At 45.3% G+C, this 26,715-nt stretch overlaps 1 protein-coding gene and 1 pseudogene across 2 annotated transcripts in view; one reads left to right on the top strand and one right to left on the bottom strand.

The window, feature by feature from the left end:
* Nucleotides 1-19,985: 19,985 nt before the first annotated feature.
* MRPS6 (mitochondrial ribosomal protein S6) overlaps nt 19,986-26,715 on the bottom strand; it is a 69,128-nt gene continuing 62,398 nt past the window's right edge. Inside the window, exon 3 of the mRNA XM_025378081.1 lies at nt 19,986-20,602. Within this exon, the coding sequence (XP_025233866.1) occupies nt 20,410-20,602 (193 nt within the window). The 3' untranslated portion in view covers nt 19,986-20,409. The remainder of the gene's footprint in view (nt 20,603-26,715) is intronic.
* Nucleotides 25,705-26,443, top strand: LOC112620060 (annotated as a pseudogene). The gene has a single exon (XR_003118469.1). The product of XR_003118469.1 is annotated as a 40S ribosomal protein S5 pseudogene (transcript).

The following is a 26,715-nucleotide window of genomic DNA, read 5'->3' on the forward strand; positions in this document are numbered from 1 at the left end:
AGGTTATATCTTGGAAAATAATGCTAATATATGTTCCAAAATTGTATGGGATTTCTAAAATTCTAATGTCTGAGTATATGCTATCAATCACAATTAAGGTTTTTATGTTATTGTAAACCACGGAGATAACCAAACTTCTTTGTCAATTGTGTTTCTAACTGTAACTACTCTGGACATTTTGCTATTCATAGACAATTGTTGTCTTGTTTTAATCCTTTTCAAAAGATGGTTTATAACAGGCTACAAGACTCTGACAGGTGCTTTCAGATACAATTTCTGATTGTATTTGAGATGATCAGATTTCTGATAACTTTGGAGATTGTGACTTTGGAATAAAGGAAAACGTACAGGACTCATAAAAAGCAGAAATGTTCACAAATATCAACCAAAACTGGAGTTAACTAAATGAGCTGAGCTCAGAAGCTGAGGCAAACTTTTTGACTTTTTCTTGGAATATTGCTGATCCTTGTTTTGTTTTTCATAGTCAAGGAAACTTGTTTTGAACTATTTATGGCCTTTAGTAATTGAGTAATGTATACTCCTATGAACAAAAATGTGGAGCATGTTTGTTTCTCTCTGCCTGGTTCCTGTAGAATTTGGAAACTATCTGTGAGTATTCTTATGGCAATGTAGTTATTTGCATCAATGCAATAGGAATCCATTTTTCTTTTGCAACAGGACACAATTGGAGAAAGCGATTATTTTACCAAGGCTCTGACTGGAAGGGTATGCTTCCCTTTAAGGAGTCAATCTCAATCTGCAGAGCTGATAAAAGCCCCATGGGGGAAACTGGCCTCATACCCTCATCTATGCAGTCTCTGTACAGGGTTCCTGACCTGTGGTCAGTAAAGAATGTCACTTTCTAACAGGTCTAGGAGCTCCAAGTTTATCTTGGGACTTTAAGAGGAGAGAATCACCCAACTCACAGGTGTTTGAGGATACAAACCCACGGTTGGGCTCAGCTTTAAAAGGTCTTATCTGAGCCTTCTTGTGGAACAAACTTCCATCAAAGCCAATCCAAAAGGCCTATGTAGAAATAATTATTCTTGCTGCACTTTACCCAAATAATCAAGCCAAGAATAGACTAAACTTCTTTTGCAAACCATTCAGTCCTATGATAATTTGATTTTTTAAACAAACATGAGGACTGGAGAGAGAGAAATCATGTTTCCAAACTTATATTTGTCATTAAATTCTAAACTCACTAGTTGTTTTTATGTTTTTGCCTACATTTTAGACTAACCCTGCTTCTCCAACCAGCAATCTCCAGCTGCAGCTCAGAAAGAACAAGAGGGATGGGAATGTAAAAATCTGGATCAATATTCTAGTTCTGAGTAATCATCCTGCAAATCCTGCCAGGTGATGGCAATAAATAGGATGACCATCACCCAGAAGCTTTTTGGGGGGAAAGTAAAGCCAAGGGAGCTAACCAAAGCCAAGTGGCATGCACCCAAATCCCAGAAAGCATAACTATAGCTACCAGTTATCTGGGTGTGTCGCAGGACATCCTTTCCTCTCTCTTGGAGGACTCAGTTCCACATCTTCACCTTAGCATTCAGCTTATGATAAGAAGTCCATGCAACTGCCCAGAGACATATTTTTATCCCAAACTCAATTCCAAGCTTTGGGTCAAAGTCCTACGAAAGAAAACTGGACCTGAGAGATCCAGATGCAGACAAAAACAGAAGTTAAAAGGCACAGCACAGGTGAGGGTGCCTGATTCCTGCCGATTAAGCCAAGCCCGAGTTTCCTATTTCATGGATAAAGGCCACATTAATATCCATGGCATAAATGAGGTCCAGGGAACTCCAAGGTTACTGACAGTAGGTGGGAAAGAGACATAGGCGAGAGCAGATAGTTTCTATTCTCTAGGCCCTCCCTGCTTCATGGGTGCAAGTCGCTTTGGCACTCACGGCAAGGTCACCAGGACTTGGGGAATGCAAGGATGGAAGATGAGAGAGGACGCTCTTCCCCTTCTCCCTCAAGTACCCCGGGTATCTGTTAGGAAGAGAAGGGAATCAGGGATACCTGCTCCCCTCTTTCTAGATAAGTTGCCATTCATCTTCAGTCTGTACCCCTTTAGAATGCATCCTGAACCCCTGGGACTCTTTTGAAAAAATGCCGTCTTTTTTTCCTTTCTTTTCCTCTGTCCTCTCTTCACTGATAGGTAATTGTGTCTCTGTACTACAGGACACTCCCCTCAGATGCATCCTCCAAACTGGAAAGAGTGAATTTCCCAAACCTTAAACTGGCTGGCTTAGGACTGGGTTCAGGAGAAGGAAACCCAGAAGCGCAACCTGCTGGCAAAAGGGTAAAGTTTTCTTAACCAGTTGGGCTTTGGGCCTCCCTCTCCCTGTGCAAACTGGTAAAAGGCCTTGGAATTTCTGAGCTGTCCTTACCCCTCCACTTGTTTCGTATTGGTACATGTTTTTTAATAACCCCATTTGTCTCTTCTTGCCTTCAGGCCATCAAACTCCAAGCGGTCATGCAACTGGAGCCTCTGACAATAGCCCCTTCTGCCAGGCACCCTTACATAGGCCTCTGAGGGAGCTCCGATTGCCGTTTCCCCAAAACGGCACCCCCTGTCAGCAGGAAGCAGATCAGTCTTTGTCCTTATCCTAAACCTAAGAGCAATTAGATGTACTTCTTTTTTTTTTTTTTTTTTTTTTTGAGATGGAGTCTCGCTGCATTGCCCAGGCTGGAGTGCAGTGGCACAGTCTCAGCTCACCGCAACCTCCGCCTCCCAGGTTCAAGCAATTCTCCTGCCTCAGCCTCCCAAGTAGCTGGGATTACAGGCATGTGCCACCATGCCCAGCTAATTTTTGTATGTTTAGTAGAGACAGGGTTTCACCATGTTGGCCAGGATGGTCTCTATCTCTTGACCTCATGATCCACCTGCCTTGGCCTCCCAAAGTGCTGGGATTACAGGCGTAAGCCACCACGCCTGGCCATCTGCTTCCCTTTTTTATTTTTTATTTTATTTTATTTTAAAAAAACTATCTTACAGATTAGATATGGCTGCTTCTCTTTTATTTGTACAAATTGAAACAGAAGCAATAGGGTGTGATCAAAGCCTTTCCCCTAAATTGTAGGAATTTCGGGCAAGGCACGTGCCCTCCCCTGTGATTCCATTTTCCTTACTAGAAATAACAATAGAGGCATCAGCCCCTTATTTAAATACCTACTCAGCCCAGCTCTGTCGTAAGAAAACACAGTAGAAAATGGTGGCCAGGTGTGGTGGCTCACGCCTGTAATCCGAGCACTTTGGGAGGTCGAGGCAGGCGGATCATCTGAGGTCAGGAGTTCGAGACCATCCTGACCAATCTGGCGAAATCCTGTCTCTACTAAAAATATAAAAATTAGCCAGGCATAGTGGTGGACACCTGTAGTCCCAACTACTCGGGAGGCTGAAGCAGGAGAACTACTTGAACCCGGGAGGCCGAGGTTGCAGTGAGCCAAGATCCTGCCACTGCACTCCAGCCTGGGAGACAGAGTGAGACTCTATCTCAAAAAAATAAAAATAATAAAAATAAAAATAAAGAAAAAGAAAATGGTAAGAAATGTAGATTCAGACCTAAGAATGAAAACTTTAAATGTAACAAGGCTTCGTGTAAAATACAACCAGATCTTTTACAAGCCTGTTTGAGCAAGTAAGGAACACACTTGATTCCAAAGACGGAGGTTTTCCTTGTCATCTTTCCAGAGCAAGAAAGCAAAGACCAGGGTGATGAATAAGTAACTGGGAGCCACAGTGGCTGTAACCAAAGCTAGAATTAAACGATGTTTTCAGTTGGTTTGAATAGAAAGGCGGAGGTGCAAACTGAATAGTGTACTCAGTTTCTTTTTAGAAGCCCAAGCGACCGCGCTCTGCGGCACATGGCGGCCTTGGAGAGAACTATGAGCAATGGAGGAAATGGACTTCGCGTGTGATGCCAGGGGTTGGCCATACTTTGAATCTTGTATCCGCTTCTGTTGCATTGACAGCATTCACATGGAGAGTCCTTTCAAACCTAAAATGTAATTCTGTTGGTCACAGGCACAAAATCATCATGCTACATCTTTTTTTTTCCACAATCAACTAGGGGGGCAGAGCGGGGGAATATTCTTTTATGTGTTTCTTCCCCTATGCAATTCAAAATGCAAGGCAGTAGAATAATAAAATTAAATGCGCCATAATGGAAAAAACCAATTCCACTATAAAAAAGCTTTATTGCTCCATCTGAGAGAGAAGAAAGGGAGCTGGATAGTGTGTGCCTCTTCTCTTTCAAAACCAAACTGTAATAAAAGGCAAACAGGCTCAAAACGCAACAGATAAAACTGGAATTTGCAGCTGTGATCGAGAGACACAGTGAAGCAGGCCTCACACAAAGCGTGCAGCACACAGCGTTTTGTTTTATTCAGGAGACGCCTCTGAGAAGCTCAGGCCCCTTGAGTAGGGGCCCCAAGCCCTCCGCAGTAGAGACCAGCAGGCAGCTGAGTTTTGGACAGATTAGCAGCCCCAGCGTGGGAGACAGGAGTGGAGTTAAACCATCTGCAGATCATGGACCACCAGCAAAATAAGCCCTCCAGGCACACAGGCTGCAGGCACCGCTGTTGCGTTCTATGGCTTGGGCAGGTGCGTCAGCCGCCTCCAACTTTCAGCAGCGGCGGGCGGGTGAGGCAGGGAAGGCCACTTCCTCCCTTTTTTCTTCCCGAGAAAAGCCTAACAGGGGACGTCCCTGCCCTACAAGCGGGTGTCTGAGGCTGCCCTCCCTGTGCCTTTGGGCTTGGGCAGGGTAGGCTGCGACCTCACTCAGGCACTCAGACCTCCTGTTGATGTCACCAGATAATTTTCACGGTGGATGGATGGGTCTCTCATGGCCTCCTCCCTTCATGCCTCTCATCCTAGAAATCGTTTGGCTTGGTCCAAAATGTTGGCCCTGGCTGGCGGGGATGGCTTGATCCCAGGAGTTCAAGACCAACCTGGACAATGTGGTGAAACCCCGTTTCTACAAAAAAAAATTTTAAATCAGTCAGGCGTGATGGCAGGTGCCTGTAGTCCCAGCTGCTTGGGAGGCTGAGGTGGGAGGATCACTTGAACCCAGGAGGCTGAGGCTGCAGTGAGCCATGAACGTGCCACTGCACTCCAGGCTGGGCAACAGAGTGCGTCCTTGTCTCAAAAAACAAAACAAAAATCAACTCTGTCCTAGACCCTCATTCTCCGTATAGATCTGTAACATGCACCCCACCCCGCACTCCTTCCCCCCATTCTGTTTAAAAAAGACTTTCGCTGACACCCTTTTCCCTCCCGGGGCCCCTCCACCCTCTGGCCATGGCTGAGGCCTGGTTCTGCCCCAAGCCCTCCACTTCCCTCCAGGCAGCCCAGAGCAGCTGCTACTGTTCCCACCCCAGGGCCTGTCACCGTCAGGGAGGAGCTGAGCGCCCCCACAGGTGGCTCCTTTGACTCCCAGCCACTCTCTGCCTTAACTCCTCTGCTCCAGTGAGCTTCCCACCCCGCTTCAGCCACCTTCTCCCGCAGCTGCACCAGAATTTGTCTCTCCCTGAATTCCTTCCCCTCTGAAATCTGATTCTCCAGTTTGACCCTGGCATCCACCAGGGCTCTTGTTTCAGAACCCCAGTCACAACAGGAGCCAGAATTCCCTCTTTCCAGGCTGGGCATGATGGCTCACACCTGTAATCCCAGGACTTTGGGAGGCCCAGGTGGGTGCATCACCTGTGGTCAGGAGTTTGAGACCAGCCTGGCCAACATGACAAAACCCCGTTTCTACTAAAAATACAAAAATTAGCCAGGCGTGGTGACATGTGCCTGTAATCCCAGCTACTCAGGAGGCTGAGACATAAGAATCGCTTGAACTCAGGAGGTGGAAGTTGCAGTCATGCCACTGCACTCCAGCCTGGGCAGCAGAGCGAGACTCTGTCTCGAAAAACAACAAAGAAGAATTCCCTCTTTCCCACCCTGGCTTCCCAGGGTGGCTTCACCCACAACCCACCAGGCAGACCTTGCTTAGCTAGCTGTTAAGGTTGGAAAAAAATCCAATTAGCTCTTGCTCACCAAGGGGTTAACTAGTCATGGCTCACCTGAGGACTGATGCATCTTCCTGCTTCAAGGAATGACCATATATTCATCTCAGGCAGAGGAGAATCAACGTCACACTCTTAAAGTTATTGCCCTAATGTCTCCTCTCCTTCCTGTCAAAGTATTAAGTTTCAAAATCTAAACACGTGACTCTCACACAAATATAAAATGAACACTGAACTTGTTAATGAGCAAGCCAATAGGATAGTAAAGAGGAATCAAAGAGCACTTGTGTAATGGAATTCATAAGCATTTAAGAACAAAACAGAATACGAGAAGGACTGCTAGGTTAGATACAAAACCAGGCCAGGCACAGTGGCTCACACCTGTAATCCCAGCACTTTGGGAGGCTGAGGTGGGTAGATCACTTGAGCCTAGGAGTTCAAGACCAACCTGGGAAGCAAGGCAAAACGCCGTCTCTACCAAAAAAAAAAAAAAATTAGCTGGGTGTAGGTGGCGAGCAGCCTTGGGTCTTAGCTACTTGGGATGCTGAGTGCGGACGATCACTTGAGCCTGGGAGGTGGAGGCTGGAGTTAACTGTGATTGCACCACTGCACTCCAGCCTGGGTGATACAGCAAAGCCATGACTCAAACACAGACACACAGACACACACACACACACAAACTGGTTAATGTCCTACGCAGGAATAAGACCACAACCTTTCTGGTTATCTTTTCTAGGAAACAGAAATTAACAAGTTAACGTGTGACTTCACTGTGTTTAGGCTTATCATCTAGTAAACAGTAAAGTTAAACACAGGTATACTCTCCCTCAAAATAAAGTAACTCCTGGGTCAGCCTGTCAAACAATGTCCCAGCACAACATTGAGAGGACATGCCCCTTTCTGCTTTGCCTTAGTTCTAAGTTTTGGATAATTTTTCTTAACAATTCCTCAAGAGAGAAAATTCTTCATTAGTTATCTCAAAATCCCCAAATATTACTTCAAGAAGAAGAAGGAGAAGGAGAAGAAGAAGAAAACCATAAGTGCGTCACTCACACCCCATTGGGTTCTTTTTATTTTATTATTTGTTTGTTTTTGAGATGGAATCTTACTCCGTCGCCCAGGCTGGAGTGCAGTGGTGCAATCTCGGCTCATTGCAAGCTCTGCCTCCCAGGTTCACTCCATTCTCCTGCCTCAGCCTCCCGAGTAGCTGGGACTACAGGCGCCCACCACCACGCCCGGCTAATTTTTTTTTTTTTTGTACTTTTAGTAGAGACGGGGTTTCACCATGTTAGCAAGGAAGGTCTCGATCTCCTGACCTTGTGATCTGCCCGCCTCAGCCTCCCAAAGTGCTGGGATTACAGGAGCCAGCCACGGCGCCCAGGCCCCATCGGGTTCTTGATGACCAAAAAGTAACTATGGCCCGATAGGATCTCAGACATGGCCCGACAGTAGGAATGGTATTTTGGCAGCTCTCCAATCACACAGATGGCCACCAGCTCTCCCAGGACTGGGCCTGGCCAAAAATAGAGACATTGAGTTCCAGGACAGGTCATTCAGGAATGGATTACGTACGTTTACACCTTCGTCAAGATATCATAGGTCTGGAACTTGAAGGAACCTTCTGGCCAGCCTGCCTCAAGAAAATACCCCTTGATCTTCTATGACAGATGAGGCCTCCTCTTTTGAGTCCTCCTAGACTGAGGGAGCCCAGTGTTCATCAATAGCCAGTGTGTCATCAGCCTCCTTGGCAGGGATCGCTCTTAAGCTCTCCCTTTATGAATTTAGGGCCATTTCTTCTTGTTCTGTCCTCTATGAAAATGGCTAACAATTGGTCAATGTCCTCACCTAAAACCTCTTGACTAACTTAAAGACCATTTTTAAGCCATCATTTTCTGTTAGGCTAAACAATCCAAACTGTTACCATCTTAATTCTATTATTAGAACCTTTCCGTTCAGGTCTCTCCTAAGAACAGAAAGAATATAATAAGGCCCAGGGACAATGACTTCGTAAACCAGGTTGACGATCTTCCAAATCAAATTAGCTTTCTCTAAATAAAAGCCTGGCATTTCTCTCATGTTTACAACCTAGGGAAGTTTGCTGTGATCACCGTTTAGGCTGTTTCTTATATTATTTTGCTAGTCCTGTCTTTCTTGACTGTCATTGGAAATTTTTTTAATAGGCTTTTTAACACAGGGTCCTTGGTTTTAAAAATTAGGAATTGGAGTTAAAAAGAAGAAAATAAAGTCCTTATCATCACACTCAGAGATAACAACAGCTCATATGTTGGTGCTCAGCATTTAAGTCTTTTTTTTTCCCAGACAATTTTCTTTTCTTTTCTTTTGAGTTTTGCTCTTGCTGCCCAGGCTGGTGTGCAGTGGCGTGATCTCAGCTCACTACAACCTCCGACTCTTTGGGTTCAAGTGATTCTCATGTCTCAGTCTCCTGAGTAGCTGGGATTACAGGCGTGTGCCACCACGCCCAGCTAATTTTTGTATTTTTAGTAGAGACAGGGCTTCACCATGTTGGCCAGGCTGGTCACGAACTCTTGATGTCAGGTGATCACCCACCTCAGCCTCCCAAAGTGCTGGAATTAGAGGCGTGAACCACCGTGCCCTGCCAATTTTCTTTTAAGAAGAGAACAGGCTGTACTGACCTGCTCTGTAACCTACTTTTTCACATGGTAACATGGAACATGGGTGGACAACTAGTGCCCCACACCCTCCCCCAGCTCAGGGTGGCCTCACCCCTCACAGCATCTGACTGTCACCATTGTCACAAACCCAATTCAACACAAAAGCAGCTCCTACGTCAGAACCAGTCCTCGCAGTGGTTCCGATAGGCCTAGGAGGCAAAATGAAATGGATCTACCCACACTGATTCATTTACCCTGAAGAGAATCAGCTCAGCAAGTGGGAGAACAACACAGCCACAAGCACACAACAGTGCTCAGACAGGAAGGCTTGGGTTGAGATGTATATATACATTTTAATTTCTCAATTGAGAAGTACAAATTGTGTATATGTATGGTGTATAGCCTGATGTTCTGATATATGCGTATATCGTGGAATGGCTAAATCAAGCTATTTAACACATACATAACTTCCCATACTTTTTATGGTGAGAACACTTAACATCTACTCTCTTAGCAATTTTCAATATACAATATATGATTATTGACTCTAGTCACCATGCTGTATGACAGATCTCTTGAGCTTCGTCCTCCCGTCTAACTAAAGCTCTGTGTACTTTGACCAATATCTCCCCATTCTCCCCACTGACATAATTTTGAGCATGGAAACATCATTAGATTGTCACCAATTTGGAAGAAAACCAGCCAGCGTGAGGGTCATCTGCAAGGAAGGACTGGGTTGGCCCTAAGCACGCCATTCCGGGCCACCAAACTGCTCCTTCGGTTACCACACTGGTGCCCACATTACAGCCCTGATGTAGACAGCTTGGTAAACCCACCGTGGGGCACACGGCACCCCAAGGAAGTTCCCCTTGTGGGGCAAAGCACGAGGCAGGGGAGTCCCAGGGGCGTGGGGGGCGCTTTCGGGACAAAGCTTGGCTTCTCTTCGTTAACCGTTATTTCATTAAAGAGACGGAGAGGAAATGACAGGAATTGCAGCTAACTCTTCTGAGTTTGTTTTGTTTTGTTTGTTTGAGACGGGGTCTCGCTCTGTCACCCAGGCTGGAGTGCAATGGCGAGATCTCGGCTCACTGCAACCTCCTTCATCTCCCGGGTTCAAACGATTCTCCTGCCTCAGCTTCCCAAGTAGCTGGGATTACAGGTGCATGCCACCACGCCCAGTTAATTTTTGTATTTTTAGTAGAGACGGGTTTCAACATGTTGCCCAGGCTGGATTCGAACTCCTGACCTCAAGTAATCCACCTGCCTTAGCCTCCCAAAGTTACAGGCGTGAGCCACTGCACCTGGCCTCTTTTGAGTTTTTTTCCAGGAAAAATCAACAGTGTCTTGCTGGTGGGAATGACCATCAAACTGCATGACCAATTTGTTGATGCAGCAGGGTGGGGGAAATTTGTGGGGCGAAGCCCCCAGCGGATCCGAGGGGACTGGACCTTGGGCACAGGAGATGGGAGCACCCCTCCCCCGACCCCCACCTCAGTGAGACGCAGCATCAGGAACATTCACCAGAGCGGGGCTGGAGGGTGCAGTCACAGACACAGGACAGCGGAAGCGGTTCAAACATTTGTGGAATATTTCTTCTGATTCCTCCATTTTTTCAGTAAAATAGGGAACAAAGCCAATCAGCAGAGGTAAAATGAGGGCCCAAAGTGCTGGAAGGTTGAGAAGGGAAAGAAGGACCTAGTTCCCTGGGAAGGTAGAGGTCTGGGGAGCCGTGTGCCCCCAGGAGCACCACAGGCCCCTGTGTGGCTGTGGTCATGAGACCAGTCAGCAGAGATGTGCTTTTCCCCAGGCACATCCAGCCCATAGGTGCAGGCTGTGGTCGAGTCTGAATATCAAGAGAGGCCCAGAAAGTTGATTGCAGCGGTAGACTTGAAATGTAAGGAGGGTGGGAGGGCAGTGAGGGCATGAGGAGAGACAATGGATAGCCAGTAGGATGAGCGGGGCCCCAATGGGGTTGGAGTTAGGGTGTAAGAGGGAGTGAGGAAGGAGGAAGAGTGGGATGTTAGAAATTAGGACTCCGGATAATGCCATTTCTGGCCATGACAGGGCCTGAGGTGTAACCCGGGAGTGGCTGACTAATGGTGGATGGATGGCAGGGTGGTAGGGAGAAGACTGGGTAGCCAGGAGGCCAGGCTTTTGGAAAGGATCACCTAAGTCACCCAGGGTCATGTGAGATTGGATTGGAGACAGTAACGGTGGCTGGGAGCTGAAGCCTTCAAGGAACACAGGAGGTGGCCTGGGGAACCACAGATGACTGAACCCCCGACGGTTTAGCCCAATGGCATAAGATTCATGTCTAAGGGTTTAGAAGGGCAAGGGGGCAATGGTCTGGATGGAACAAAGAGGATTGGAGATGCCTGCTCTACCTCTTGGCATCGCGGGGAGAAAAGAGCCACTCCTGAGAGGGCTATGGGGGAAGCAGGGGCTTTAAGGGGCCCCAGTTTCCACTGGAGCAACAAGCAGGAAATGTTTGCAGAAGAGGTGGTGACCAGAGACCACTGATGACTGTGACTTCCAGGGGCACTGAGAACAGGTTTCAGGATTGGAGAGGAAGTTGAGTCAAAGGAAGGAATGTATGAAGCTGAGTGGAGACTGGGTCGCTAAGGGTGAGGGATCGTCTGGAGGGCTTGGGATTCTCACGGTGACTGTCATCGACAAGAATAAAGGGCATCGTAATATTAGTCCCAAAGTTCCCAAGGTAGTTAGTAGAGCCAGGCTCTGAGGGTCAGGAGGTGGGAAGCAGGGGTCTGTTAGAGGGAAGCAGAAGTGCAAGGGGAAGCATGGAGAATTCATGGTGGTGGTCTTTTTTTTTGGGGGGGGGAGGACAGAGTATTGCTCTCGTCGCCCAGGCTGGAGTGTAATGGCATAATCTCAGCTCACTGCAACCTCCGCCTCCCGGGTACAAGCAATTATCCTGCCTCAGCCTCCTGAGTAGCTGAGATTACAGGCACCTGCCACCACATCTGGCTAAGTTTTGTACTTTTTAGTAGAGTCGGGGTTTCTCCACGTTGGCCAGGGTGGTCTAGAACTCCTGACCTCAGGTGACCAGCCTGCCTCCCAAAGTGCTGAGATTACAGGCGTGAGCCACCGCACCCGGCCTCATGGTAGTGGTCTTAAACCCTCTCTGAACTGCACTTGTATAGTAAGCATTGCTTTTCTGTTTTCTTAGGTCAGAAAAATGACAAACAATCCAGGAAGGAAATCAGCAAATTATTATGTTTATAAAATATTATAAACAGGCAATTAACAGGGAGAAAAACTCAGAATGACCGTTCCCATGAAAGTTCATGCTTATTAATAATAGAGAAAATATAACTTTAAAGAGACACTTGTTGACACTTATTAGGCTGGCAAGGCTTTAAAAAACATAATACCACATAGTGGGAGGTACTTGAAAACAGAAATCTTAAATCTTGCTGATGGGTGTGTAAACCGATGCAATGGCTTTGGAGAGAAATTTGTTAATAACGGAGGTGAAAATGAAAATACCTAACGAACCAGTTCTTCCCTTCTCTAGCCAGCAGTTCTTCTCAGTTCGCACACTCACATATATGCTCCGGGAGATAGCTAACTAGCAGTAAGTCCATGGCAGCATTGCTTGAAACTGTCAAATTGGAAATGCCCACGAATAGACAAGTGGACAAATTGGGATATAGTCACACATGGCAAACTATATGACAGGAGAAATCAGTGAACTAGGCCAACAAGTATCCACATGATAGATCTCAAAATGAGTGAAGGAATGAAAAAAACAAAGCCTATTACTGAAGCTTGCATACCACGAATAAAAATCCACAAAACAATAATGAGTTGTAGCTGCATATATATGTATCAAAAATATAAAATACGGATATAAATGATACGCACTGACTGATAATGGTTTGGGTCTGTGTCCCTGCCCAAATCTCATGCTGAATTGTAATCTCCAGTGTTGGAGGAGGGGCCTGGTGGGAGGTGATTGGATCATGGGGGCAGTTTCTTGTGGTTTAACACCATCCCCCTAATTGTTGTCATGGCAATAGTGTTACCGTGAGATCTGGTTGTTTAAAAGCGTATATAGTCCCTGCCTGCTTTCTCTCTTCCTTCTGCTCCAGCCATGTAAGACATACCTCCTTCCACTTCTCCTTCTGCCATGATTGTAAGTCTCCTGTGGCCTCCCCCAAAAGCTGAGCAAATGCCGGCACCACACTTCCCATACAGCCTGCAGATCCATAAGCCAATTAAACCTCTTTTCTTTATAAATTACCCAGTCTCGGGTATTTCTTCACAGCAGTGCAAGAACAGACTATTACACTGACTTTAGACATGGCTACCTCTTGAGGGAAGGAATAGGATAAGAGGGGGTACAAAGAATTTCAACTATATCTAATATTTTCTTTAAAATAAAAGCTCTGAAAGATATACAGCAAAAATACAGTATCTATTAAATCTGAGTGGTAAGTTCCACAAATTTGTTACATTAACTTGTTATTTTTAGGTATGTTTGGATTTTTACAAACATAGGTTTCTATTTTCTCAATCCATGTGCCAGTTTTAGGAAAGGAAAGGGAGTATGAATAGCGCTACAAGGTGGGGACACTCACTGTTACAGCATCATGCTTACCAGAACAGAGCTTTAACCCCAAAACCATTTCTTTATGGCTAGGCAGTTAACAGAGATTTCTTTAGCATTTTACTTAGCCACATTTATAAATAACTTCTTCATATTATTTTTAGATCTGGTAAGGTATATGGAAGAGGAACAAGCTTTTAAAACATGTTTTAACTGCTAACTTTATAAAATCAGCGCCTTTAAAATCGCTTCTGATTCTGCTTTGTGAATGACCCTTTGCTGGTGTTTTAAAAGTAATTAAAATGTATTGTATTTGGAGAGTATTCAAAAACTCCTGAGCTGTCATGGTGCCTGCAGAGACAGCTATATTTACTAATTATCCCTTTCCACGGCCTCACTAAACCCCATCCAATCTGCCTGTTCCTGAGCCTGGAAGGTAACAGGAGCACCGCATCCAGGCTCTCCTAGTACAGTCTGGCCCTTTCTGGCCACATCACCAAACTCTCTGCCAAGGTACTTTTCTAAGGGCTCCTTTCAAAGAGAAGTCCCCTGGCTCACGCAGATGTCACAGTTGCCTAGTAGATGGGAGATGGTGGAGAATGAAAGTTTGTGTGCATGAGAAGAGGAGGCAGGATGGTGAGAGACAAGAATAAGAAAAATAGTGGGAATCAAACTCCCCTTTATTGCAGATAAAAGTTGGAGATTTACAGACAGATGTCAAAGAGACCCTCAGCAGAAAACAAAGCAAAATTCCAGCATCAAATACAGTTAATTCTTGTTATGTGCAGTAGTTAACGTTCTTTCAAGTTGCCATCAAAAATGACTTAGAGAACCCTGAACCGGGAAATACAGGGTTAGGTTAGCCTCTGGTCACAACGCGTATGTCAACCCATCAATACATGAGCTTGTTTTATGTGTGTTTCGTTTTAAAGACGTTTACTACATACTGTTGATTAACATTGAACTCAAGGCCTATGGCACTAGAACTCATGGCTGAACAAGCTTATCTAACATGTATCTTCTCCAAAAGGCACATCACAGCCTTCTTGCGCTTAGAACACAGTCCTGCAGCACTACACTTGGCCATTTTAAACAGCAAAAGCACCACAAAAAAGCACACAAATGCAAAAAACATGACACTAAATAGTGAAAAAGATGCTTGTTTACAGTATGAGAGCTGGAACAAGAAGGCAGAGTGTTGCTTTGTTCGACTTGACTTGTCAAGCAATTCAAATTCTTTGCTACTCTACACGTATCCATTGAATGACTGCAAAAGTACCATGGGTATTCATTTTGGGGACACAAATAAATTTTAGCAGGTAAGCAGACTCGCAAATACAGAATCTGCCAATAATGAGCATCCACGATATCGATTAACAGAGCCCAACACCTCCGCCAAAGTGTAATATCTGGTCTTTCACAAAGAGGTGCTTAACATTTTGGGATCCGATTGGACAAAGGATGCTACATCCAACTCACATCATTTAGCTCAATGCAAGCTTTATGGAAACTATGGAGTCTCCCATTTATTTGGAATAGAGAGGTCAAGAGTCCATTTTGCATAATCCTTACTTCAGGCATTGTCTGGTGAACAATGCCTCCTTGTCTCTTCCACTCACAATGGAATCGTCTCAAGGCGAATTGCTTTCTCTGAGAAATGTGAGGATGCTGGTGTTCTGGAAGTAAGGGTTCAGATGCCACGCCCAGACACCAAGGCTGCTCCCCTTCAGCAGCCCAGCGGACCTGAATACTTTGGAGATGAAGTTTGGTTCCATGAGTCTTTTGTTAATCTCACTGGGTTGTGGTGGCGCTAGGAATGTGCAGGATTATCCAGGTATTACTGTTGTCACTTTAAACTTAAGAGGTCAATTTTGGGGGTTGTGGTGTAGCTCTCGAAAAACTACTTTACTACCAGTATGGACTTTTAGTTTCGACATGGTTTTCCTCCTGCGACTAACAGAATGTGTCTTGCCTGTATTTGGCTGTAAGCCCGTGTCGCTTAAAGCTTCATTTTCAGAGAACAAAAAGAATGCTGGCAATTTGAGCCCAACAAATGACTGTGCTGACCTCTGGGACTCCTTTGCTGTTTTCTTGTGATTAAAGACAGGCCTATTCTGTTTAGAATAAGAGTAATAGTCGGCCCCACAGAATCCACTGGCAGGTTATGAAAACAACAGCTATGCTTATCAGAAGATGAAAAGAAGTGTGCAAAGAATAAGCCTCTAAGAAATTATTTTAACCCTTCCCCACCTCCATATCCTACCAACTACCAAGTTCCTAAATCATTGATGGAATAACTCCTCAGCAAAGCAGGGCAGTAAAACTCAGTCCGGTCATTAGAGACTAGGACAGGCTCTTTGCGACCATCTGCTTCACTGGCCACGTTTTCCATGTGAGAACACTTAGGCCAGGAAAAGAAACTGAACATGGTCAAGACTGGTGGGTGGAGAGTTCTCTGAGCAGGTCTCCAACCCAGTCCTATGATCATTACACTACTGAGTTTTTTTTTAAGGTGACCAAGAATCCCACAAATTGCCTTGGAAACTTCCCACCATCAACACCACCTGTCTGTTCCCAGGTGCAAAAAACAGGCCAAGCTGGCAGGTAGCTTCACAAGGCCATTACAGGTGCAGTCATCTCTCTGCTGAGACCTCCTAACGCAAATGGCAGTAGCCCAGACCACAGCAGAGAGAGAATAATTTGTACTTTTCACACGCTCCTACGCACACTTCAAAGCACACGCCGTTCAGGAAGGGGTCGCCTAGCAAACACTCGCGCTCTCTAATCCAACACTGCCCACCTTCTTGTAGACATCTGCACCCCTTGCCTCAGCCCTCTTTGTACTTCTCCAGGGCGAATCCGTGGAATTATTTCCTTCCTCACAAATATGCAGGCAGCATGGGGTTTCTCAATTAGGAGGCACGTCGTATAGCAAGTTAACATGCACAAGACTCATTCTTGGCTCTTTGTAAAGATCTTTCAAGAAACACTAGGCAACCTGACTTTCCAGTCTTACTTCCAGCCACAAGCCCTGCAGCTCTGACATTTCCACCATCCTTCCCACCATCACACTGTACTTGCCCTCCTGCCAGGGGCTCCCAAAGCCCACCATGCCGTCTCGCCACCTCTCCACCTGGCCCCACTCTCATTCCACGCACTAGTCAATCTAGTTCTCCACACCCCACACCCCCCGGCCCGTTTCCTAGCACTTGGTTTAAACATGTGTTATGATATTTATTATGGGCTGTGTTTTAAACAGCTGAACAGTCCAACCCCCACATCTGTGAGAGCCCTGAGGCCAGGAACACTGCCCCTCTGATCTTTGTGTCCTGCCCAGAGCAGCACCTGCCATGTGTGTACTCTCAAAAGACACCCCCGGAGCAATGTGGAGAGAAATGAGCAGTGGGAATTAGAGAGCAGGGAGAATCATGAGAAAAGGATGCCTGGTCTCCCATTTTCTCCATTTTCTCCTCACGTTCTCAGGGTTTCCGTTTGAAGACCTGACATTTAAAACACTCCCAAGGAGCTCTAGCTCCCCACGCTCCCCTTATCTGGCAGCGAGGAAGCCTGGGGTCTGGCTCCAGGTGCAAGGTTGGAAGGGCCCAGAGGAGCAGGTCATCCAGAGCCAGCCCCTCACAGCGTGATCAGGACTGCAGGGACTGGCAACGTCTACCTCCAGGAGCCTGTAAGCAGGCCAAAATCGGCTCTGGAAAGAGAGACATGACTCCCAACCCCAACTCCTCCTTATGTGGCCTTGGGGATGTTACCTATTATCCTGTAAGCCTCAGGTGTCTTATTCATAAAACAGAAGAATATTTGGCTCAGGGAGCTGTCGGGAGGGTAAAGGAATATCCACATTGAGCTTCTGCTGAAAGCACTGTGGGATCCCTCAGGTGGGTGGGGGCACACCAGGGCTCTTCCAGACTCAACTAAAAGCTTGGAAGAGCGGCTCATGTTTTCCATACTCTCTAATCTTTTAACCAAAGACTTCACCTCCATCAACAGACATTTGGTCTTTCAGCAAAAGTCTACTGGGCTCCATGGTCCTCTGTTGACACTCCATGGTACAGCGCCTGTCTCCGTACAGACACTTCGTGAACGATCCACGTGAATGGTTCCACCGTGATGAATGTCATGGAGCAGCTTCTAAGGTACGCCTCAGACTAGCTTCTTGGGCCCCTGGCTCCGTCTCATTTCCCACCTCCCCGGGCCACCTTCAATAAACAATCCCCTGGCTTGTCACAGGCCTCAACTGTGGCCATTATCTTTGGACCTGGGACTGCAGACGCTCAGAAGCTCCACTTTGGTAGACTGGAGCCACTTTCCTCCAGCCGGGGGCAGGGCCCACAGGCAAAAATGAGCCCTTCCAGAAATGCTGGAAGAGGGAAGGGCTGACTCTGACTGCTGACAGCATCATGAAATAAATATCACCTATGTCATCAATCCTGAGCACCACATCTTAAATGTTGATGTTCCTCTTAAATTCCTTTCAGAAGTCTAAGTTTGCTGTCCTAAAATGCAGCTGGTCAAGCCAAGAGTATTGGTGGGATCAAACCAAGTACTTCTGGAAGACTGAGCCTGTTCAAAGAGGCCCATGAATAGTCAAGGCTGCAAATCCCAGGAAGATGCACTTTCCGAGGACGCCAGCCCCCAGGGAGCATCCTGGAGCTGGTGCTTCACCCGAGGCTGGCCTTTGGCCTTTGGTGCATCATTTCCCATTGGCAACCTTCTATCCCTTTGCGCTTGACTCCTCACAGGCCTCTAGTCTCCCAGATATGGCCCCCCAATTCCTTGTCACATCACACAACTGGCTCCTCACACTTCAGAGCTCAGCTTGCACGTCCCCGCCCCACTCCATCGTCTGCACTGCCCCCAGCACCTCCTGTGCCACTAAGTACACCATACATACTTTGTCTACCTCCATGCCAACTCTCAGCTCCATGAGGCCACGGCCTTTGTCCACTGCTCTGCCGCCAGCACTTTGCCCATCATCGTCCCCTGAAGGACCACAGAGCCTCAGACCACCACCAGCCTGGGCAGGGAGACCGGATGCTCTACCCTTGACAAATAAGTGGCCTGGAAACCACCCACCCGCGCACGCTGCTCCAACACTAGGCATCCCGACAGGCCAGCGGCTGCCAGAGGGTGAGGGCCCAGCAGCTGCTGAGGATCCAGCTATGCACCAACCGCTCCCAGGGGAAAGACGGTGGCTTTGTTTTGGAGCTTCCAAGGAGGGGAACTGGTTGCTGCTCGGCTGCCCTACTTTGCCAGCCTCCTTCCTAATGCTCTCTAAACTGTGCCACAGGATTCTGAACACTTGCATGGCCTGGAATACCCAATGGCGTCAGTCGTCTTGTCAGGCGCTGGCAAGTGCAGGAAAAGAAAGTGCCATTGCTACACTCGGGCCACGAGGTCAAACGCCACTGAGTGGTGACAATTCACCCCAGACACCCAAGTGCCTTGTTGAACCTGAGAGGGCAAAGACAACCTTATTGTTACAGGAAGGAAAAAAAACAGACGGCATCAGGATCCCCAGTTCCAGATTCCACCTATCACTGGCAGCTGTGGGGTCAAGGGCAAATCTGAGTGGGGGTTTCCTGGTCCAAACAACAGGTATAGGAATGCTGCCTTCCTGGGGCTGCTGAAAGGAGTAACTGAGGGAACAGACAAAAGTGTGCAGCACGGCACGCGGCGTGCATTTAATAAACTCTAAGCAAAATGGACCTCGGATCGCACCGGGTCAAAGCACATCGGGACACAAAGTGTCTGCTAGAGAGTTGGTGCTCTCGTGAGCCCTGGCCGAGGGCCTGCGCTTTCAGGAAATTCTGAATAAAACAGGAAGTAGCCTATTTTCCCAGATAATCCTTTACCCCTTTTATTTCCAGTCTACAGTTCTTAATGAGCCTCTTCACTGAATTATTGCTCTTCAAAGAGACTTTTTATAACTTTTTGCCTCTGGAGGAAGTTAAGCTGGATACCACCTGAGTTCTTAATAAGCAAGGTGACAACACTGGTGACCCAGTGCAGACACAGGCAGCTGCTACAGAGGGAGGAGGCGCTGGGCCAGAGCTGGGAGACCAGGCCCTTCTGGCGCTTTGGGCATCTCTTGCACATCTCTCCATCGTCCGGTCTTGCCATGGTTAAAAATGAGGCAGAGGCCAGAACTCTCAGCTCCTTCGTGCTTTTCAGAGATTCCTAGAACTGGCACTTCCCCCAACATTTTATGCACAGAAGTTCCATCATCTGTGATGGTGCCAGACACCTTGTGCAGGGCACCCCTGTGAAGGAGGAAGGGCTGGTCAAGTCTTTCCAATCAGCCCCAAGGAGACTGAGGATGAGATGCAGGTGACTGTTTTGGGAAACAGCCTCATCCTCACCCATCCTGGAAGCCATGACACTGCCAGGAGACTACTTCCTACAAGAGGCCTGCCCTGGGCTGAGGGACAGTGGAGGAGGCAGGTGCTAGTGGCAAAGGAATGATAGGGAGCAGCATGAAGGCTGAACTGCGCCAGAACACACATCCCACCACAAAGAGCAGCACCCACCACGACGACGAGTGAGGTGTGCGGGGAAAAGTCACCGATTGTGTAGTGAACCCAGTAAGGAACAGAGAGACACACCCCTCCTCCCCTACCCCACCCAGGCTCTGGACCCCAGTGGGTACTGGGTACTGCCTCCCCGACACTGCCAGCTAGACCAGAGCTGCAGAGCCCTGGAAGTGCACTGCGCTGTGGTAAGTAAAGGGACAAAACACCTCCTGTATTCCTACAATCAAGTTTATTACTCAAAGCAAAAGTTGTCCATATAATACATTGGTCATCAATTTTTATTTCCACATGGTTATACAGGCTGAATGACTAGCTCACGATCCCAGGAGGTATTATAAGTTTTGCTCTTCAAAAAATGGTGTTACTGTTGTAAGGGGAAAAGTCCTCACTGACAAAGAAATGACACTAATGAAAACAAAATCAAGAATGATCTACTGGTACTGCAGGTTACAGAGAAGCTGTCAATAAGCAGTTCCCCACCTCTCACAAGCAAAGGGGATCAAGGGCTAAAAATACCTTAGAAAAATCAAACAGCACCTGCAACACATGTTTATATAAAGGCCAAACTTGCAAACTCTTCCTTCTCATCCATGCTGCTCAAATGTGAAGGGATACGGCTAAAATCTGGCGAATCTTCTCACTTCCTCCTCTTCTTTGTGGAATATAATTTTTCTTCAAGTGGGACTGGGACAATCCCTTCACATTCTTTTAGTTCCTGGGTCAGAGGGTGTTTGACGATATTCCCTCTAATCACATCTATGTCTCGAGACAAGTGCTCCACCATGCTTTCAACAGTTGTGGTGGGTGCATAAAAATCCACCAAGAAATACCTGCAATAAAATAAAAACTTGTGAGTGTCTGCATTTGAATTGTAACAATTCTACTATTTTGGTCAATGTTTCTACTGTACTCTTCACTACAGACATCAACTACACACAAACACATACCTTTGTCACAATAGAAACTACCAGCTGACCAGCTAAACAGAATTGCAGTGTTACGCCCAATCTCCCTTTTTCTATGGTCTTTCCCATTACACTCTTGTGAAAATATGAATCCAAACCAGCTTTATGGCAGCAAAAATACACTGTGACACTACAGATGGTGTGAAGTACTAGAAAGTATGGGGGAAACTTATAATCCATGGACGAGACTGAATTTTCCAAACTATTAATGAATGTTGTGTGTGTGTGAAAACATCTATTAGCTATTCTTCTAACTTTTTAAAGGATTTTCCCTGTGAACTAACACACCTAAGAGAACCATGAGCCCACAAATATGGGAAAAGATTAAGAAAGGCATGGGACTGGTCTATAACTATGTTCAACATGGACAAGGAACAAAAAGAAAATTACTGGAAGTAAGAAAAAGAATTTACCACTCATCACTCAAACCAGACTAATGTCGACGGGCATCCTGCACGGCTCACTGGTCTTCAAAGATTGACAAGGTCCTCAGCAGCCTGCTGGATGACAGTGCAAGGAAAGAGCCCATCCCTACCCACTCCCTGCTCCTCGCAGACCTAAAAGGTTAAACCTCCCTCGTACTATTTGGTTTGGACCATTATGTGACTAAAGATAAGTTTTCAGCGCAGTATTTCACAATCCTGCAATGTTCTAGCTGGTTAAAACTATGATCTTTTCGGCATCATTTGCCTTGTCTAGCCATACATGTGGTTCTCAGGACTCCCAGGCACATTCCCCTCCCAGGCCTTTGCACTCACTGGTCCTTCTGTTGGAAATGTTCTCTGCCCAACTTCCATGTAGCTCATCCCTTGCTTCTAAGCATGTCTCTGTCCAAATGTCACTCTCTCAGAGAGGCGTTCTGTGTGCCCACTCTCCTAAAGCAGCACCCTCCTAGCTCCACCAAGGCCCCTCACTCTCCATGCCCTCACTCAAGGCTTTGTTTTGTTCCACAGAGCACGTTCTCACCACTGGCACAGTGTGCATTTGCTTACTGTCTGCCTCACTCCACTAAAGCACAACTGCCATAGGAAGAAAGGCTCTGGTGTAATCCCTAGCCCCCCGAATGAACACGGAGCAGGTCTAGAGTAAATCTTTGACCATGGTGGTGTTAGCATGAAATGTGGAACTCTCACAGGAAGCTGGAAAGATCAAGTTGAAAAGGAACAAATTCAGCAAGGAAGGAACTCATGAGAAAAGGGATGGCACCTTGTGCAATTCCAGACAAAGGCAAAGAGGTTCAAAACTTGTAAGAAAATTTACCAAGTGACTCTTAAGTCAAGCTTAGTGGAATAATTATTCAAGTAAACATATAATTAAATAAAAGGAGAGAAAAATATATACCAACCAAAAACACTAATCAAAAGAAAGCTCAAATGGCTATACTAACATCAGACAAAGCAGACTTCAGAGCAAAGAAGATTACCAGGGATAAAAAGAGACAATACATAATGACGAGTTCACCAAGAAGATATAATAATCTTAAATATACATGCACCAGATAACAGAGCTTCAACATATAAGAACAGCAGAACTGAACAGAGAAATGGACACGTCCAGAATCACAGCTGAAGCCTTTTAACATTCCCCTTTCAGTAATCGATAGAACTACTTATACAGAAAATCACCAAGGATACAGAAAAAGTGAACACCAACATTAACCGACTGGAATTAACTGACATTTATAGAACCCTTTACCCAACAATCGCAGGATAGACATTCCTCCTAAGTGTACACAGAACATTTATCAAAGTCAACTATACTCTGGGCCATATAACACAAAGGGATTCAAGTTATACACAAAAATCTTGGAAAAATGCCTAAATACTTGGAAACTAAACAGATATCTAAATAAGCTGGACAAACAGGTAGAAGAGAAATCAAAAGGGAAATTACAAAGTACTTTGAATTGAATGAAAAAATGCCACAAATCAAAATTGGGGGGATGCCATGAAAGCAATACTTGTCAGGAAATTCATATATACTAAATGCCTAGGTAAGAAAAGAAAAAAGACCTCAAATCAATAGTCTCAGCTTCTACTTTAAGAAACTGGGAAAAGAGCAAATTAAATCAGTAAGATGACAGAAGAGAGGGAGAGAGGAGAAATCCCTAATGCAGAAAAAAGAAAACCAAAGAACATCAATGAAACCAAACACTAGTTCATGGAGAAGATGAGTAAAACTGACATGCCTCTATAGCCAGACTGGTGAGTAAAAAGAGGTAAGGTAAATTATCAGCACTGGGAATGAGAAAGGTGAAATGACTACGGATTTCATAAATATTAAAATAATAGGAAATATTATTAAAAGCTTTTGCAAGGTCGGGTGCCGGGGCTCACACCTGTAATCCCAGCACTTTGGGAGGCCTAGACAGGCAGATCAGTTGACACCAGGAGTCTGAGAAAAGCCTGAGCAACATGGTGAAACCTCATCTCCACGAAAACTACAAAAATTAGCTAGGCATGGTGATGTGTGCCTGTAGTCCCAGGTACTGGGGAGGCTGAAGTGGGAGGATGACTTGAACCCCGGAGGTCCAGGCTGCAGTGAGCCGTGATTGTATCAGTGCATTCCAGCCTGGGTGACAGAGTGAGACCCTGTCTCAAAAAAAAGCATTAAATTTAACAACTCAAGATGAAATGATTAAATTCCTTGAAAAACACAGACTACCAAACCTCACTCAAGAAGATACAGATAAGCTGAATGGCCCTATATGTTATTAAAGAAATATGTGTAGTTTAAACCCTTAAGCCCTATAGCTTATTAAAGAAATACATGAAGTTTAGCAGCTTCCCACAAAGAATACTACAGGCCCCAAACGACTTCACTGGTGAACCACACCAAACATTTAAGGCAAAAATACCAATTCTGATACAAATTCATCGAGAAAAAAGGAAGACACATCTCAATTTGTTCTATGAAGCCAGCATTACCCTATACCCAAACCAAAGACATTACAAGAAATCAGACGAATGTCCCTCGAGAATACACATTTTAAAATTCAAAACAAAATTTTAGCAAACTGACTACTATCATATATTAAAAAATACAACATACCATGACCAAGCAAGCTTTATCCCAAGAATGCAAGATTGGCTTAACATCTTGTTAACTGGCTTAACAAGATTGAAAAAAAAATGTAATTCGAACTAAAACATATTAACAAACTAAAAAAGAAAACATCATATGATCATTTCAACAAACACAAATGAAAGCATTTAACAAAATCCATAGCCATTCCTGATTTAAAAAAAAAAAAAAATCTCAGCAAAGTAGGGATAGAAGTGACCTCCCTCAAACTTATAAAGAGCATCTTTGAAAAATCTACAGCTGATATTTCACCAACTGGTGAACATCTAAATGCGCTTCCCGTAAGACTGGGAACAAACCAGAAAGCCCACTGTCACTTCTATTCAACACTGAACTGGAGGTTCTAGCCAGTGCAATAAGGCAAGAAAAAGAATAGGTATCCAGACTTATAAGGAAAGAGTGAGACTGCCTTATTTGCATATGACATGACTGTGTTTCAAGAAAGTATTAAAAAATCTACTAAAAAAATTAAAACTAATGAGTTTAGCAGGATTGCAAGATACAAAAATCAATGTTATTTCTATATGCTAGCAACAAATAATCAGACCTTGAATTAAATGTTCAATACTTACAGAGAAATCAGACAAAAGGTATGCAAAACTACAAAATGTTGCTGAAAGAAACAAAACCTATTAGGTGTATCTTGTTCATGGGTACGAAGATTCAAAATTTAGATGTCAACCCTCTCCAAGTTAAACAAAAATTGAGATCTATTATTTATTTTATTCAAATAAAATCATTGAGATTCAGTAGAACCTCAATCAAAACCCTAGAAAATTGATTAGAAAGTTCGTAATGGACCTAAAACAGTCAAAACAACTCGGACAGAGAATGTAAGTTGAAGGACTAACACCACCTGATTTCAAGACTTATTATAAAGCTATGGCCATCAAGACAGTATGATAATCATGTATGAATACACAGAGAGATCAAACGACTAGAACAGAGAGTACAGACATAGAGATTTACAATAAATGGTGCTAAAATAATCCAGTATCCATAAGCAAAAAAAGGGAACTTTATTCTCTACTTGTACCATTTAAAAAATTAACTCAAAATGGAACACAGATTTAAATGTAAAATATAAAGCTACAAAATTAGAAGCTTTTGTAAATTTGGATTAAGCAAAGTTTCCTTAGACACAACACCAAAACCAAAATCTATAATAGAAAAAAATTGATAAATTAGACTTCACCAAAATTAAAAACTGGCTGTTTGAATAAAAAGATAAACCACTAAGATCTGTGAATTACAAGTCTGATAAAGGACTTGTATCTAGAATACAAATAACTCAAAACTTAATTAAAAAAAAATTTTGAACAATGGTCATAAGATTTGAACAGACATTTCACAGAAGACGTATGATGGCAAAGCAGCACATGAAAAGATGCCTAAAACCATTAGTCGTGAGAGAAATGCAAATTAAAACCACAAAGAGATACCTACTAAAGTGCTGTAAAATTAAAAAGGCTGACCACACCAAGTGTAGGCAGGGATGTGAAAAAACTGGCACTCCATGGGTGCGGTGGCTCATGCCTGTATAATCCCAGCACTTTGGGAGGCCGAGGTGGGTGGATCACCTGAGGTCAGGAGTCCGAGACCAGCCTGGCCAACATGGTGAAACCCCATGTCTACTAAAAATACAAAAATTAGCCAGGCATGGTGGCGGGCACCTGTAATTCCAGCTACTCGGGAGGCTGAAGCAGGGGGATTGCTTGAACCTGGGAGGCAGAGGTTGCAGTAAGCAGAGATCACACCACTGCACTCCAGCCTGGGCAGCAGAGCAAGATTCCGTCTCAAAAAAAAAACAAAAAAAAACTGGCACTCCAGGGTGGCACAAGGTCCATACTGAGCAACAGAGACACGCGGGCTGTGCCCTCAGGATGACCGAGTGGGAGACAGCAGCACCAGTGGTGGCAGAGACCCCTAACACCAAGCTCTCTGGGAAGTGGATGATGTGCAGATCAATGATGCAGCACAAATGATGATGTGCAGATCAGTGACATTTCCCTGCAGGATTACATTGCAGTGAAGGAGAAGTATGCCAAGTACCTGCCTCACAGTGCAGGGCCTTATGCTGCCACATGCTTCTGCAAAGCTCAGTGCCCCACTGTGGAGCCCCTCACTAACTCCATGATGATGCACGGCCACAACAGCAAGAAGCTCATGACTGTGCACATCATCAAGCGTGCCTTCAATTTCATCCACCTGCTCACAGGCGAGAACCCTCTGCAGGCCCTGGTGAACACCATCATCAATGGTGGGCCCCAGGAGGACTCCACATGCATCGGGTGAGCAGGCATCGTGAGATGACAGGCTGTGGACGTGTCCCCACTACACCATGTGAATCAGGCCACCTGGTTGCTGTGCACAGGCACTCATGAGGCTGCCTTCCAGAAGATCAAGACTATTGCTGAGTGCCTGGCAGATGAACTCATCAGTGCCACCAAGGGCTCCTCCAACTCCTATGCCATCAAGAAGAAGGATGAGCTGGAGCATGTGGCCAAGTCCAACTGCTGATTTTCCTGGCTGCTGCCCAATAAACCAGTCTGTCCTTTGGGGTAGCCCTACCCCACCACAAAAAAAAAAAAAAAAAGAAAAGAAAAGAAAAGAAAAGAAAAACCGGCTCTCATATACATTGCTGGTGGGAATGCAAATGACAACGATTTTGAAAAAACAGTTTGGCATTTTTCTAAACATACATCTACCTACCATTATGATCTAGCCATTCCACTCCTAGGTATTTACCCCAAAGAAATTAAAGCATGTGTCCACACAACAACTTGTACACAAATGTTCACAGCAGCTGTACCTATAACAACCCCAAACTGGAAAAAAAAAAAAAATTCACCACACACAATGCCATACTACTCAGCAATGAAGAGGAGTAAACT

The sequence above is a fragment of the Theropithecus gelada genome, chromosome 3 (assembly GCF_003255815.1).
Source record: "Theropithecus gelada isolate Dixy chromosome 3, Tgel_1.0, whole genome shotgun sequence".
Taxonomy (NCBI): domain Eukaryota; kingdom Metazoa; phylum Chordata; class Mammalia; order Primates; family Cercopithecidae; genus Theropithecus; species Theropithecus gelada.